General features: G+C 45.8%; 1 protein-coding gene across 1 annotated transcript; it reads left to right on the top strand.

The window, feature by feature from the left end:
* The first annotated feature begins 1,764 nt into the window (after positions 1 to 1,764).
* Positions 1,765 to 14,749, top strand: ZNF79 (zinc finger protein 79). The gene is made up of 5 exons (XM_032865913.1): positions 1,765 to 1,869; positions 5,748 to 5,836; positions 7,883 to 8,015; positions 8,506 to 8,604; positions 13,521 to 14,749. The coding sequence occupies exons 1-5, from the start codon at positions 1,854 to 1,856 to the stop codon at positions 14,690 to 14,692; spliced, it is 1,509 nt and encodes a 502-aa protein (XP_032721804.1). The 5' UTR covers positions 1,765 to 1,853; the 3' UTR covers positions 14,693 to 14,749.
* Positions 14,750 to 15,326: the final 577 nt, after the last annotated feature.

Below are 15,326 nucleotides of genomic sequence, written 5' to 3' on the forward strand. Positions count from 1 at the left end.
TTGGGATCCCAACACCAAGGAAAACCACTACTGCCCACTGCCATTATAGGGTTCGCGTCTGCTAGGCCTTGTGGCCATGCGCAGAACAGCACCAACTGTAGGGGGCTCGGAGCCAAGGAAGGCAGGCAGTCTCTGGGAGCTGTAAAAGGTAAGGAACACGATCCTCCCCTAGAGTCTCCAGAAGAAACATAGCCCTCCCCCACCTTGATTTTAGCCCAAGGAGATCCATCTCAGACTTCTGGCCTCCCAAGCAGTAACCCCAAAATTGCAGCAGTCCAAGGTAGAGAAAAGCTTATCTCAGAGATCTGTGGGTGTGGCTTGTCTAATGCAGTGAATGCCAACAACATTCATTTAAGGCCCACGAGATAATTATACTGGCAAAAAAACACTACCAGCTGTGGCTGAAAAGGACCCGCAGTACAAAATGAAAAGAGGCCTTAGGACCCCCAAACTCTTTTCTGTTTCCCAGGTAAAACATTCCCATCTTTTAATGTCAAAATGCCTCAAAACTGAATTAGTGATCAGAAAATTGCTGGAGTAGTGGGTAATTTTCAACAGGCAAGGGGGGAACACATCATCGGTGCTCCGAGGAAGCCCATTAAATATCCTCTGGCACAGCACAGAAGCCTCCAAGGAACAGAATACTTAGGAATCACCTGTGCAGCACTGCTGATGGAACATTATTAACACGATTCAGGGCTTCTGCCCCTTAAATTACTGAAGAAGCTCCCTCCTGCTGATAAGATTTTTATATTCTGAGAGTTCCAGGGCACCAGCCTGTGGCTGCCTGTTCACACAGAGGGGCCCTCCCTCCTTTCCTCTACTCTTCCCAAACTTTCCAAAGGCTGGAGGACCTAGGGTTAGGCCCTGAGCTGAAGGTTGCGTTTAAGAGAGGATCCCCAGGGGTTGCCTGGGTGGCTCAGTCCGTTAGGTCTGCCTTCAGCTCAGATCATGATCCCAGGGTCCCGGGATCCCCGGATGGAGCCCCACATGGGACTCCCTGCTCCGCGGAAAGCCAGCTCCTCCCTCTGCCTGCTACCCCTGCTTGTGCTCGCTTTCTCTCTGTGTCCAAAAAAAAAAAAAAAAAAAAAAAGCAATAGAGAAAGAGAACCCCTGCAACCCACGGTTCAGGGAATGCCCAAGCACGGAGGAAAAGGAAGTCAAACCTCCAGCTCCAGCGCACGTCTGCACCTGCGCTAAAAGGGATCCTTAGAGGCCAAGTTGCTTCCCTCTTCAGAGGCCACCCACCGTGGGATTCCGGTAGACCTGAATGGGATGTGGACAAAGCTTGATAAATAAGAGATTCGAGAGCAAATACAGGCGAAGCCTCTCTGGGAAGTACGGTCCACAGGGTGTATAGGTCACAAACCTTGCAAAGAGGGTGAATTAGGTTTTGGCCAGGAGCGGATATCAGAGACTTCTGGGAGATGGAGTCCGGTGGAGCGGGGAGGTCCGTACGCATGACCGGAAGTGGCGCAATTCGAACGCGTCCCCTTTGGCGCGGGAGCTGGGCCTGGGGTTTGGCAGTGCCTGCGACCGCGGTTTCCGAGCTCCACCGCTGTCCCGTAGCGTTCTGGAGTAGCCAGCAGCGGGTTTTCCCACGCGGCGTTCTGCTTGAAACCGAGTCGGTGGTTGCGACACGGGCTCCCGAGCCGAGGCTGCCGCTGGAAAAACTGAGAGACCCGGCTGGACGGGCCCAAACCCAGCTTCCAGAGCCCAACATCGCAGGCTCAGACCCTGCCTCTGAGGGGAGAGGCCGAAGAGTCCAGCCCAGGAGCACTCAGAGCAGGCCTGCAGATTGCGGCTGGGGCTCAGAGAACTGCTGAGAGGCGGTGGCACGAGGTGTGACCCAAATGCTGGGGGAAGGAGGTGAGAGCGGTTTGCAGGAGATCCGCCTTGTTCCAGCCTGCCCACTAATACAGCTGCGTGACCGGGACCAGAACTCTACCGTTATCCTTTCCACAAGTAGTTGGGGATTATCCTTTTTTTTTTTTTTAAGATTTTATTTATTTGACAGAGATCACAAGTAGGCAGAGAGGTAGGCGGGGGTGGGGTGGGGGAGGGAAGCAGGTTCTCTGCTGAGCAGAGAGCCGGAGGAGGGGCTCGATCACAAGACCCTGAGATCATGACCTGAGGCAGAGGCTTAACCCACTGAGCCACCCAGGTACCCCTATTACCCTTTTTTGAGTAAAGAGTTCTGGGGTCAAGAAAGTTCGAGGCGCTTAGGCCTGAATAATCTGAGTATGCTACCTCTTACCCCGACTTGCTTGATGGACCCATGCCATTTTGTGAGTCTAGAGAAATGGGTCCTGGGAAGGAAAAATGGGACGACCCAGGGTGTCCTATTGTTTCTTATGTTCCAGCCTTTCTGGAAGCAGCCAGGGAGTCTCAGAACAGGGAGCCTTTTGGCTCCACATTAGACTGAAGGCCAGTTCAATGCAGTTGGACTGTGAAGTGGAAGAGGATATTGGGGGGTTGGAAATAGAAGGCGAGGATTCCTGTTTAAGCTATGGGATACCAGTTAGGTCTTTTAACCTGTGTTTCTTCATGCAGGAAAGGGTAAAATTGCGTTAACTACCTCATTTACCTCTAGGAACCATAAGCATCAAGTAAAATAATGTCTTTGAAAGCATCTTGAACAATCCTTAGAACAGCACAAACGTATATGTATTCTTAACCACCAAGATCTGTGCCATCCTCCCTTACATAAGGGGTCCCTTTATTGGTCTATAACTCTTCAATTTCACATCCAGCATTTTGTGTTGTCTTCCCCCAGAGACTTGGGAACAGCAAGCAGGATGGTTGTCATCCTACTGGTACTAACCACCAGAGATGACAAGAAGGTACAGTGGAGTTAGGTACAACTCAGTAACATCAGGTCTGTACTAAGACCAATATCCAGACCTTTGTAGATCTTTTTCTCAAGGCTGTACTGAGATATAATTCATACGCTATAACTTTCATTTTTAAAGTCTACAATAAAGTGACTTTTAGTATAGACACAAAGTTGTGCAGCCATCACTACTGTTTAATTCCAGAACATTTTCATTACCCTGAAATGAAGCCTGTACCCACTTTGTCAGATCAAACTGGGAATGAGGCTCTGTGCTGAGTGTGGAGCCTGCTTAGGAATCTCTCCCTCCCTCTCCCTCCACCCCAGCCCTGCCTGCCCACTTGCCTGCTCTCTCCTAAAAAAAAAGAAAAAAAGAGCCCATACCTATTAACCATCACTCGTCATTCCCTCTTCCCCTATTCTATGGATTTCTACTTTCTGTTCTTCTGGATTTGCCTATTCTGGACATTTCATAAAAATAGAATTATAGAATGTATGTGTCTGGCTTATTTCACTTAGAATAATGTTTCAAAGTTCATCCGTGTTGTAACATGAATGAATGTACTTCATTCCTTTTTGTGGCTGGATAATATTTCGATACATGGATATACCACATTTTGTTCTTCAGTTATGGACATTTGCGTGGCTTCCAGTATTGGCTATTGTGAATAATGCCACTGTGGACATGTGTGCCCAATTGTTTGGGATGGGTTTTTTTTTTTTTATATTTTATTTATTAATTTGACAGAGTGAGAGACAGTGAGAAAGGGAACACAGGCAGGGGGAGCGGGAGAGGGAGAAGCAGGCTCCCCGCCGAGCAAGGAGCCCGATGAGGGACTCCATCCCAGGACACCGGGATCATGACCTGAGCTGAAGGCAGATGCTTAATGACTGAGCCACCCAGCCGCGTCTTGCCCAAGTTTTTGTGTGGATGTGTTTTCATTTCTCTTGTTCATGTTCCTAGGAGAACTGCTGGGTCATAAGGTACCTCTGTTTAACTTTCTGAGGACCTGCCACAGTTTTCCCCAGTGACTGCACCATTTCACAATCCCAGTAGCAATGTATGAGGGGTCTCATGTCTCCACATCATCATCAACCTCATCAACATTTGTTGTTTTCCATCTTTTTTTTTAAGATTTTTATTTATTTATTTATTGGAGAGAGAGAGCACAAGCAGGGTGAGGAGCAGAGGGAGAGGGAGAAGCAGGCCCCCCACTGAGCAGGGAGCCCAGTGCCAGGCTCCATCACAGGACCCTGAGATCACTACCTGAGCCAAGACAGTTAACCAACTGAGTTACCCAGGCACCCCATGTGCAAGGTTTTGATAGTGTGAATGAATTCTCCAACTTCTTTTTCTTTTTCCAGTTTGTTTGGCTCTTCTGGGTCACTTGCATTTTTAGATGAATTTTAGGATCTCCTTAATTTCCATTAAAAATTCAAACAGAGATTTTGATAGGGATTACATTGACTACATTGACATTGTAGATTACTTTGGTGAGTTTTGCCATCCCAACATTATTATCCTCCAGTCCTCCAATCCATGAATCCATGCTATGTCTTTCCATTTATTTATGTCTTCTGTAATTTCTACAGTGTTTGGTACCTTTCAGTGTACATGTCTAGCATTTCCTTTGTTAAATTTATAAATTTATTCCTGAGTGTTTTATTCTTTTAATGCTCTTGCAAATGGAATTTTTTTTTTTTAATTTCACTGCTCATTGCTCATTGCTAGTGTATAGAAATTGGTTGGAGAAAATGTCTATTCACATCCTTTGCCTAATTTTAACTGGGCTGTCTTTTTATTATATATCTATCCCGTATCTCACAATTTTGCTGAACTTAGCTGTAATAGGGCTTTGTTTTGTGTGTGTGGATTCCTTAGAGTTTTTTTCTACTTTTTATTTATATATATATATTTTTATAGAAGGGCTATTTTATTTTTTAAGTAGATTCCACACCCAGTGTGAGGCTTGAACTCATGACCCTGATATCAAGAGTCACATGCTCTGCCAACTGAGCCAGCCAGGTGCCCCTCGTTAGGATTTTCCATATACAAAATCATATCTACAAATATTGGTAATTGTACTTCTCCTTTCCAATCTGGATGACTTTTTCCCTACTTCCTAATTTCCCTGGCTAGAACCTTCAGTATCATACTGAGTAGAAGTGGTAAGAGAGAGAACCTTGTCTTGTTCTTGATCTTAGGGGAAAGTATCGGTCTTCCACTATTAAGTATGATGTAAATCTGGCTTTTCCGTAGTGGTCTTTTATCAGGTCGAGGATGTTCTTTTCCTAGTTTATTGAATGTATCTTATCAGGAAAGGGTAACAAATTTTACAGAATGGCCTTGTTGGTGTTTATTGAAATGGTCCTTGTGGAGTCTTCTTTTCCGTACCGTGGTATATTATGCAGATTGATTTTCATCTGATGAACTGATCTTGTGTTCCTTCGATGAATCCCACGTGGTCATTACCTCTCTTGATTTGGCAAATATCTTAAAATCTCCAGAGCCACTGTCTCCCAGCGAACTCGGCCAGTGGTAATATTTGTGCGTCCTTACCGTGTACTGACGTGCTAGGCATTGTGCCAGCTGCTTTGTCTGCATTTTTCTTTCATCTTCCAGCAACTTTATAAGGGATTATCATTCCCATTTACAGATGAGAAAAATGGGACCTAGAAAGCTTGTATGCTTTGCACATTGGTAAGGGGGCACCTGTGCTACTTGAGAGTCTGTCACTTTAATGACTCCCTGTGTCTTGAGTGAATTGATGGGGTTCAGTGCTAGGAGGGGTAATGCAGATGAGCCCGAGTCCCCTACAGCCTGCAGTGTCCCCTTCTTCAGAGCGGGAATGTGAGACTCTGGCTTGCTGAGCTGTAACTTTTAAGCCTCATTGATTTCTCTCCCTTCCTGCAGAGCTGCCTTCTCCAGACTCTGCCCTTCCTGGAGACGAAAGCACAGGAGGTGAAGGAATGGCCGCTGGTCTCCTCACAGTTGGGGCCCACGTAAGTTGGAAATTGACTCTGAGAGGCAGCCTCTTTCTTTCTTTCTTTTTTTTTTAATATTAAAGGGTTTTTTGTTCCTGTTTTTTAATTATAAGAGGACTTCATGTTTATTGTAGAAAACCTGAAAAACATAGAAAGCATAACCCAAAAACTCACCCTTATTAACCCACAGAGATGAAACACTCAACGTTTTCATTTGTCTTTTCAGTCCTATTCTTCCTTTCCTTTTCTGTCTTGTTTTTATGTTTGTTTTGTTTTGTTTTGTTTTTTAAGATTTTATTTTTAAGTCATCTCTATACCCAGTGCAGGGCTTGAACTCCCAACCCTGAGATCAAGAGTCTCACGCTTCACCGGCTGCGCCAGCCAGGTGCCCCCATGTTCTTCCTTTTCTACTTTCCCAAAACAGGTTTGTCCTGTTTTTAACCTTCTTTTTATCTCCACTTCAAAGAATGTGATTAATCCTTCTTCCTCTCATGTAAAGTATTCTACGGAATCATTTCTAGTATATTCCTTTCATAGTCCTTTTGCCAGGGTAGGAACTGTCTTCTCTCCTTTTTTTCCTGACTAGTCTAGGTGTTGGTCTGTTTCTTTTCCTTTACAGAAAGTCTGCTCTTGGATTTGTCTCATCGATTCTCTTAGTAACAAATTTTTTTTCTTAGTTTTTTGCTTTCATCTTTGTGAAATTTATTTTAAAGTTTAATGCTTTAACCTCTTGAGTTGACTTTCTAATATATTCTTCCTTTCTTGTTTATGTTGAAAATGTCTGGCTGTGGATCTTTTTTTCTTATATATTTCCAAATTGTCATTTTGGTTTCTCTGTCTGCCCATTCAGCTGGTTTGTGCTCCATGGGGATAGTGTCTTTCGTCAACTCAGAACAGCCAGGTATAGTGTAATTGCAGAATGCAGGATTTGTTGGCTCTATTAGCTCAACCTTACTAATTAAATTGCTGAGTTCTTCCATACCTTTATTTTGTTGTTTATTTTGTGTTAACCCTGCTACTGAGTGATTTTAACATCTCATAGCTGTAGTATTTTAAATTTCTTTTTGTACTTCCTACGGTGTTTTCTTTATGAGTTACATACTGTTTGTTACATAGTTCATGACACTTAAATCTTTATGATGGATTTTACTCTCTTGACTATTATAAAGTGACCCAAATGGTTTTCAAAGAAGATGCTCTTTGTCCTGTTGTATGGCATTTCTTGGTATGAAGGATGGATTGTAAGACCAGGTAAATTACAGGTCATAATTTGGAAAGTAATGCTGGCTTCAAATAAGGCAGTGATGGGGCCGTGGAGAAAAATGTGTGAACTCTAGTGACACTGTAGAGGAAGGTGAAGACACAGTGATTTGTGGGGAGCTGCAGGAAAGGGGAACATCACACCCAGGTTTCTGGTGTGGCCCACGAGATAAGTGGAGGTACCATCACTTGCTCTGAAAACAGACATGAGGCCTTTTCCACCTCCATGCCTTTGCTCATGGTGTCTCCCCTGCCTTGGGTAACCTTCTCTTTCTTCGTCTGAAAACCTTTCTCCTTCAAGACCACCTCCTCTCTGTGGTCTTCCTCTGTCCTCCATGCAGGATTTCTTCTCTGTTATCCTGGCATCTGGTCTACCTGTCTTTCTGACATGTTACTACAGGTGGTCACATACATGTCTGGCTCTCCTTTTGTACTGTATGATAACCAGGTTCATGGGAACATATATTAAACACTCCGAAAAGTTGAGCTTTCACATTTCTTCCTGCTTTCTCATTGCATAAACTTAACAAAACTAATTTTGTTTTGTCTACACTGGCTCGTTTCATTCCCGAGCATCCGTTATTTTCTGCCTAGTTCCTTCTTTTCTGTAGATACAGCTGTGTATGTACTCTATCCATTTTTATATAAAGTCTGTCAGTTATAAACACGGAAAGAGACTGTATTTGATTTATTTTTGTGTGTCGGTATCCAGTATAGTGTTAGGCTCAAACAAAGTGATCAATAAATGCTTTTCTCTCCCATCCTGAAGTCAGTGGGCGAAAAGGAATGTGTGTGTCGTTTCAGGGCTCCACAGCCTTCAGCAGCGTGACTGTAGCTTTTACCCAGGATGGGTGGAGGCCCTTGGTCCCTGCTCCGAGGGGAACTACAAGGTTCAAAGAGGGGTTACCAGAAAACGCCAGGAATCTGGTCCTGCTGGGTAAGGTCCTGCTGGTGAAATGTAGAGCTTACTCAGTTCTGAATATCTGTGGCACTTGCCAGTGTTGACTGATCCCGAGTCACTCGGACACATTGGGGGGATAGTGTTTATCCTCCTGGCTCCCTAGTGAAAGGTCTCTGCATTTGGGCTTGAGAAACCCCTGAGACTGCAGCTCCCTGTTTTCTTATTTCTCAGGAGGAGTAGGGTGACCTTCAGGCCAGTTCCTCCTTATTCAGTAAGTCCCTGTTTTTCTGAGTAACTTGCTTTTGGGGCTTAACTCCCTGACTTGGACCCCTCCTTGGCACCTCATCTGTCTTATTTACTGTTGCGTCCCCCAGCGCCCGGAACCAAGCAGAATGCTCAGTAAATATTTGCTGAATGAATGAAATAAATGACCTAACTGGTGTGTTTCCACGTCCCTGAGTTCCGGGAGCGGGGGGCTATTTATACGTAATCTAAATCTCTAACGCCTTTTGTTCCCCTGGAGCAGGACTTCCAGTTTCCCAGCCCAGTGTGAACTCCCAGTTGGACCAGAGGGAAGACGGCCCATGGGCGCTGCAGGGAGGAGGCCTGAGGAGCACCTGCCCCGGTAAGTGAGCCGGCACTGGAGCCCATGAGTCTCAAGAGCAGAAGCCCTTGAAGTACACATTAGAGCATTTGATGATTTTAACAGCCCTGTGAGGTAGATACTGGTACCCCCACTTTACAGATGAGAAGTTAAAGCTGAAAGAGGCTGACTTGCTGGTTCAGAGCCTCACAGCTAGAAAGTGGCATGGCTGGGCTTCGAAGCAAGGTCTGTCTGATTCCAAAGCCCACTAGTCCACACCTCTTCCTGGCACAGTTCCCCTGGGCTGGGAGATGTTTGGGACCAGCGGTGGTGTTGCTGGCCTCTGGGGGGATGAGAGTCGTCTTTGCTGCCCCAGCACATTCTCTTCTTGGGGTTCACCTCAATGAGGCTCTCAGGTGCCCACCTTTACCCATCCATCCAGCTGGGACACCTACTGCTACTCCCCTCTCTGGCCCTTAAATGGATGCCTTCTCGCCTTCTATGTGAGACCCTCCTAGAATTTCCTAAAGGGCTAATAGCAAGCACCTCAGAAAAAACAACAGGGAAGCCGTAGCTGCCGCGTTTCTCTCCCGCTGCTCATCCCAGGCTGCTCACCCCACCCCCGCCTGCATGCTTCATGCTGTGGATGTGTGACTTCTGGTCAGGCCTCAGGAGCTTCTCGCTGGGGCTCCAGCCCCCTCTGATATTTTTAAACTTAAAGCATCAGAGGTATGATGAACTTAAGAACCTTATGGTGACAAAGCTTTAAGTTTGTTTAAAAATACAGCCTAGTGCTTTATATATTCATTCCTGATTATTATTACTACAAGGCCATGAAAAATGCCTCTGGCGGATTTTCTGCACAGTCGATCAGAACTCTCTCCTTCCCATCTTACTGTCTACTTTCTAAACAGGCTGTCACACGTTACCTCAGCCCTTTTGTTACCCAGGAACCACTTGGACTTGCTGAAATCCTTTTGCAGGAGCCTCAGTGGTCCCACCGCTTCCCCCTCAAGGTTCTCTGGTGCCCAGCACTATTTCTGCCGCGCGGGACCTTTTATCTTGGGCGGTGCGCCCTGTGTGGAACTCGTGGTGTTATGTGGATAGGGCAGTGGCTGCATTTTTCTGGAAAAAGGTTTCATCACAGCCTCAGAGAGTTTCAGGATCCTAAAAAGGTCAGATCAGCACATTATTCGGAACAACTTGGGAAGGGGTGTTAGCACCAACAGTCCCTGCTCTGAGGTATTAGAGTGTTGGTGTGGACGCAGGTTTGGATGTAGACCTGTGGAAGAGGCTTTCCAGTCCTGGCTTGCTACTTATATTGCACAGACTCAGAGTAAATCACTAAGTTATGTGGTCGCTTCTGTCTCTGTCTTAAAAATGTAGGTAACAAAATTTTATTTTACAAACTAAAATACATGAAAAAAAGTTATCAGCTATGGAGTGCTGTATTAGCTGTATGATCGTGAAGTGATTTGAGAAAAGTTTCAGTCTGGCTGTTGGAGTAACTAGTACCCTGCTTCGGTGGGGTCGCACCTCTGCTCTGAGATTCACAGAGCAGCCTGGGCATTGCTCGGCCACCGTGGGCTGCTTTCAGAGCCCTCCGGTGCCACATCCCATCCGCGCCCTGATGGCAGACCCTGGTCTTTAAAGTACTTTTCACCTCACTGGTTGCTTTAGGAACTTCTGTTGTGGCTGTTAACACTTTCCCAGGCCCAGCTGGTCAGTTTGCCTTTTTCACATTGAATTTGTTACTCATTCAGTCAACAAATATACAGTAAGCATTTGGTAAATCCTGGAAGTGGTTTAGCTACTGAAGGTACAGCAGAGAACAAGACATAGTCCCTGCCTACATCCTGTGATGTGAGGAACGTAAACAAAATGAATAACAAAATTACTGATACAGTGTCACACAGTGAGGTGTACTCTGAAGGAAAGGAGGATAAGGGCATAGTGATGGGGAGTATGAAGGTGAGAATGGGACTGACTACAGATGGAGGTGGGAGCAGTTGTCAGTCAGATGGCTAGAAAAGACCACTTGGAGGAGGTGACATTGGGACTGAGGTCTAAAGGAAGAGCCATGTGAGTGTCTGGGAGAGGGACATTCTGGGGTACGGCAGGTGTTGAGGCACTGGGTTGGGAATGGGCTTGACTTGTATTAGGATCGGAAGACCCTAGGACTCAGTAAGTGGGGGAGAGTGGTCGGCAGGGAACAGATCATTCTGGGCTTTGGAGGCCGTGTAATTTGTTCAGATTTTATTCACATAGTAAGATAAAAGTCCTTGAGGGTTTTGAGCAGGGAGGGGACCATACTTGATTTGTGTTTAAAAATAGCATACAGAGGGCGCCTGGGTAGCTCAGTGGGTTAAGGCCTCTGCCTTTGGCTCAGGTCACGATCTCAGGGTCCTGGGATGGAGCCCCGCATCGGGCTCTCTGCTCAGCGGGGAGCCTGCTTGCCCCCCCACCCCCCGCCTGCCTCTCTGCCTACTTGTGATTTCTGTCAAATAAATAAATAAAATCTTTAAAGAAAAAAATAGCATATGGAGAATAAGACTTCCAGGGTCCAAGAGTAGGAGCAGGGAGATCAGTTAGGAGTCTGTGGCAGACACACCAGGGAGAGAGAATGGTGGGTGGTGGCAGAACATTGTAGTTGTTAAAGCCAATAGAACTTGCCAGTAAATTGGAAGTGCAGGGTAGAGGCATTAAGGATGACCCTGGCCTGAGTAAAACCATGAGCAAGAAGACCCGAAGGAGACACTGGCTGGGAAGGGAAAGCCAGCTCTTCTGTTTTGGGCACGTTTGGTGTGGACGTTGTTAGTCTCCTGCAGGAACCAGGTGGAGAGGTGAGGCGGGCTGAGGTAGGACAGTTTGTGAGCAAATTGCAGTTTCCTGAATTGCTCCTTTCCCCCACCGCTGCTTTTCTTGGCACTTTTCTTCTTCTTTCCATCTTTTCTCAGATAGATGGTCAAGTTTTCAGAGCTGTCAAAGCCATACATGATCCAGATACTGAATTACATGGCGACACCCTGAACCCAAAATGGGGACTGCTGTGCGCATGGTGGATTGAACGTTAGTACACACGTGCACTCTGGAGGGAAACCATTTCAGAAGGCTTACAAGGAAAAAGCCCAAGATAATAACAGGCACTCATATGACATTTAACTATCCCTCAGGTCCCTTATGTGTTTTAACTCATTTAATTCTCACAGTGATTCTGTGAGAGCTACATTTACAGATAATACCTCCAAGAAATGGGTTAATAATTTGCCCACAATCACATAGCTAGTGAGAGGTGGCGTCAGGATTTAAACCCAAGCTATCTGGGTCAAGATTCCATATAGAAATTCAAGTCAAGGTCACCCAGAACTAGCCTTGCTATTCTTCCTCTGAGAAATAAGGAAGAAACTGAAAGAATCTTCAGGAAAATTAACCCTTGAGAAAAGAAACTCCGTAGCCCTCCCTGAAACTCCACCCTCTTATGTGCAAGTACCAGGGCCAGAGACAGCAGTGCGTGGGGCCATACGCTTCTGTTTCCAAATATCCTACATTACACTCACATTTTAAAGTTTTCTCTTAAAATGAGGGAGATCCCAAAGGGTTAAGAATCATTAACTTTTCTTTTAAAAAATACCTATTTTCTGATTATAAAAGCAATATTATTTATTCTGTTTAAAATGACTTTTTTTAGTAAAATAGGTTAATTTGAGATTTGGAACAGGATAAAAAAAAATCAAGGTCCCTGTCATCCCTTCCATCTTCCTCATATAACAAAATACAGTGATAATTTTATCTTTGTTTCTAAAGTTTTCTTTTTTAAGTAATTTCTACCCGCCCTCCATATGAGGCTTGAACTCATGACCCTGAGATCAAGAGTCACAAGCTCTAGCCACTGAGCCAGCCAGGTGCCCCCTAATGGGGAGGCTCAGACCAGAACTTGTACATTCTTCTAAAGTAGAAATAACAGTGTGTAAGTTTACATACTTCTTTTTTTCATGTAACAATAGTTTTCTATCACTACATGTTCTCTGAAAGTTTTTTTTATAACTTTTATTATAATATTGACATTGGAAAACATTAGAAAATACAGATAAGCATTGAAGAAAATAAAAATTGCCCCTGGTGCCACAACCCAAAGACAACACAGCTTACACTCATACTGTGTATCTTTGCAGTGTTTTCTCAAGTAAATACCTTTCTGCAGAAGGATCTATAGTGTGCCCATTTCAAACACGGCCTCTGATTGCTAAATAGAGTCCCTGTATTGGCTCTACTGTGGTCATTCCTTTATTAAACATTTATTTGGGTGTTTGCTTTTCTTTGGCAAATAATGCTGTGAGCATTGTCAACATAGCTTTTGTCAACATAGCTTTGTGTAATTTTTCAGTCCTTCCTTAGGACAGATTCTTACAGGTGCGGTTCTTGTGTCAGCATTTTAGACTCTTTGACACATGCCACCAGATGGCTCTGCAGAAAGGTGGTCACACCAGTGTGTAAGATCTCATGATGCTGCTTTCCTACCGACACGAGAATTTTGAAATGTAGCCGATTGGATAGGTGAAAGAATTCATCTTGCTGGCATTGGCCATCAGCTTTTTAAAGTGAATTATTTAAACCTGGTAAGCAGATTGCCAAATCCAGACCAAGAATTGTGAGACTAAGAAGACAAGTAGAGACTGTCCAGTAGTTGGCAAAGTGGAGGAGAGGGTCAGAAATGCGGAAGGGAACATTGCATCTGAGGGAGATTGGGGTAAACTTCTGCGTCCATGGCAGGTCAGGAAAGGGAGTCAGGCACGCTGACGTATCTGAAGAGCCATCGCGGTCAGTATTGCGGGTGAGAGGGAGGCAGCATCAGGCCTGTCCGCACAGAAGTTCGAGCAAACCCCATCGGCCTTTTGTCTTTCGGTAGTACCTTTTCCTCCACCGAAGGGGGGCAAAATGCTTTTCTAAATATTTTCCAGACTGGAAGATTATGTCTGAATCACCACCCGAGCATGACATTTCTGAAGATTCATTCCAAGACCCAAGTATGGAGCTGCCCCCTGGGGAGTCAGATCACAGGAATGGTGACCTGGGAAAGAGCTTCAACCTGAGACCAGTCCTCTCTCCACAACGGAGAGTTCCCACAGAAGCGAGACCCCGGAAATGGGAAGCACATCGAAAGAGCTGCAGGAAGAACTCCCCTACAGTTAAGCCCCACCGAGCAAAACCGTACACTTGTAGCGAATGCGGCAAATCCTTCAGTTACTGTTCCTCCCTTTCTCAGCACCAGAAGAGCCACACTGGGGAGAAACCCTACGAGTGCAACGAGTGTGGGAAGGCTTTCAGCCAGAGCTCGTCTCTGGTTCAGCACCAGAGGATTCACACCGGAGAGAAGCCCTACAGGTGCAGCGACTGCGGGAGGGCCTTCAGCCAGAACGCAAACCTCACGAAGCACCAGCGAACTCACACCGGAGAAAAGCCCTACAGATGTAGTGAGTGTGAAAAAGCCTTTAGTGACTGCTCAGCCCTCGTTCAGCATCAGAGAATTCACACCGGGGAGAAGCCCTATGAGTGCAGCGACTGCGGGAAGGCCTTCCGTCACAGTGCCAACCTCACAAACCACCAGAGGACCCACACGGGGGAGAAGCCCTACCGGTGCGGCGAGTGCGGGAAGGCCTTCAGTTACTGTGCCGCCTTTATTCAGCATCAGAGAATCCACACTGGGGAGAAACCATATAAATGTGGGGCATGTGGGAAGGCCTTCAGCCAGAGCGCAAACCTCACAAACCACCAGAGGACTCACACAGGAGAGAAGCCCTACAAGTGCGGCGAGTGTGGGAAGGCTTTCAGCCAAAGCACAAATCTCCTCATCCACCAGAAGACCCACACTGGGGAGAAGCCATATAAATGTAATGAGTGTGGGAAGTTTTTCAGTGAGAGCTCAGCCCTTATCCGACATCATATAATTCACACGGGAGAAAAACCCTACGAGTGCAATGAGTGCGGGAAGGCGTTCAACCAGAGCTCGTCCCTTAGTCAGCATCAGAGGATTCACACTGGTGTGAAGCCCTATGAATGTAGGGAGTGTGGCAAGGCCTTCCGGTGTAGCTCCGCCTTCATTAGACACCAGACACTCCATGCTGGGGAGTAACCAGAGAGAGGACCGAAGTGGGTGGGGACCTGGCAGGAAATGCAGGTGGTCTGAAAACCTGTGGGGACCTGGGACTTTACAGTCTTGTAGCTGAGCCACACGCAAAAGCACCTTTAATAAATAGTCCCGATTTTACATGTCCCAGGTGGAAGGTCTCAGGAGCTCTCTTCTTTCTCAACTCTTCAGTAAGCATCAACAACCCATCAAAGTATATGGAGACTTACCTTTATTCAGTGAGCCAAGCTGCTTTTTGTGTAGCAAGCACTGCAGGAACCTTGATTTATAAAGATTAAGGGGTCAGTGAGTGAAGGACTTGGGTTCTTTTTTTTTTTAATTTTAAAGACATTTGAGAGACAGTGAGCAAGAGTACAGGAGCAGAGAGGGAGAATCAGACTCCCCTCTGAGCAGGGAACCAGATGTGGGGCTCGATCCCAGGACTCCAGAATCACCCAAAGCTGAATGTAGACACGTAACCAACTGAGCCACCCAGGTGCCCTAATTTGGTTTCTTCTTAAAGGCCAGGTGTTTGGGTGATGGTTGGTTCTTGAATGAAGGCTGTTAAAAGAACCAACACTAGATAAGAATGAAGTTTGCATAATGGGGCCAAAGAGGATTTGCGGGGAGTAATTCAAGT

The sequence above is a fragment of the Lontra canadensis genome, unplaced genomic scaffold (genome assembly GCF_010015895.1).
Source record: "Lontra canadensis isolate GAN:19392208 unplaced genomic scaffold, GSC_riverotter_1.0 scaffold30, whole genome shotgun sequence".
Classification (NCBI taxonomy): domain Eukaryota; kingdom Metazoa; phylum Chordata; class Mammalia; order Carnivora; family Mustelidae; genus Lontra; species Lontra canadensis.

What these genes read in the sequence shown, in the direction of transcription:
- ZNF79 (XM_032865913.1), top strand. An exon ending in TCCTCACAGTTGGGGCCCAC is followed by an intron (nt 5,837 to 7,882) that starts GTAAGTTGGAAA and finishes GTGTCGTTTCAG; the next exon opens with GGCTCCACAGCCTTCAGCAG. An exon ending in CCTGAGGAGCACCTGCCCCG is followed by an intron (nt 8,605 to 13,520) that starts GTAAGTGAGCCG and finishes AATATTTTCCAG; the next exon opens with ACTGGAAGATTATGTCTGAA.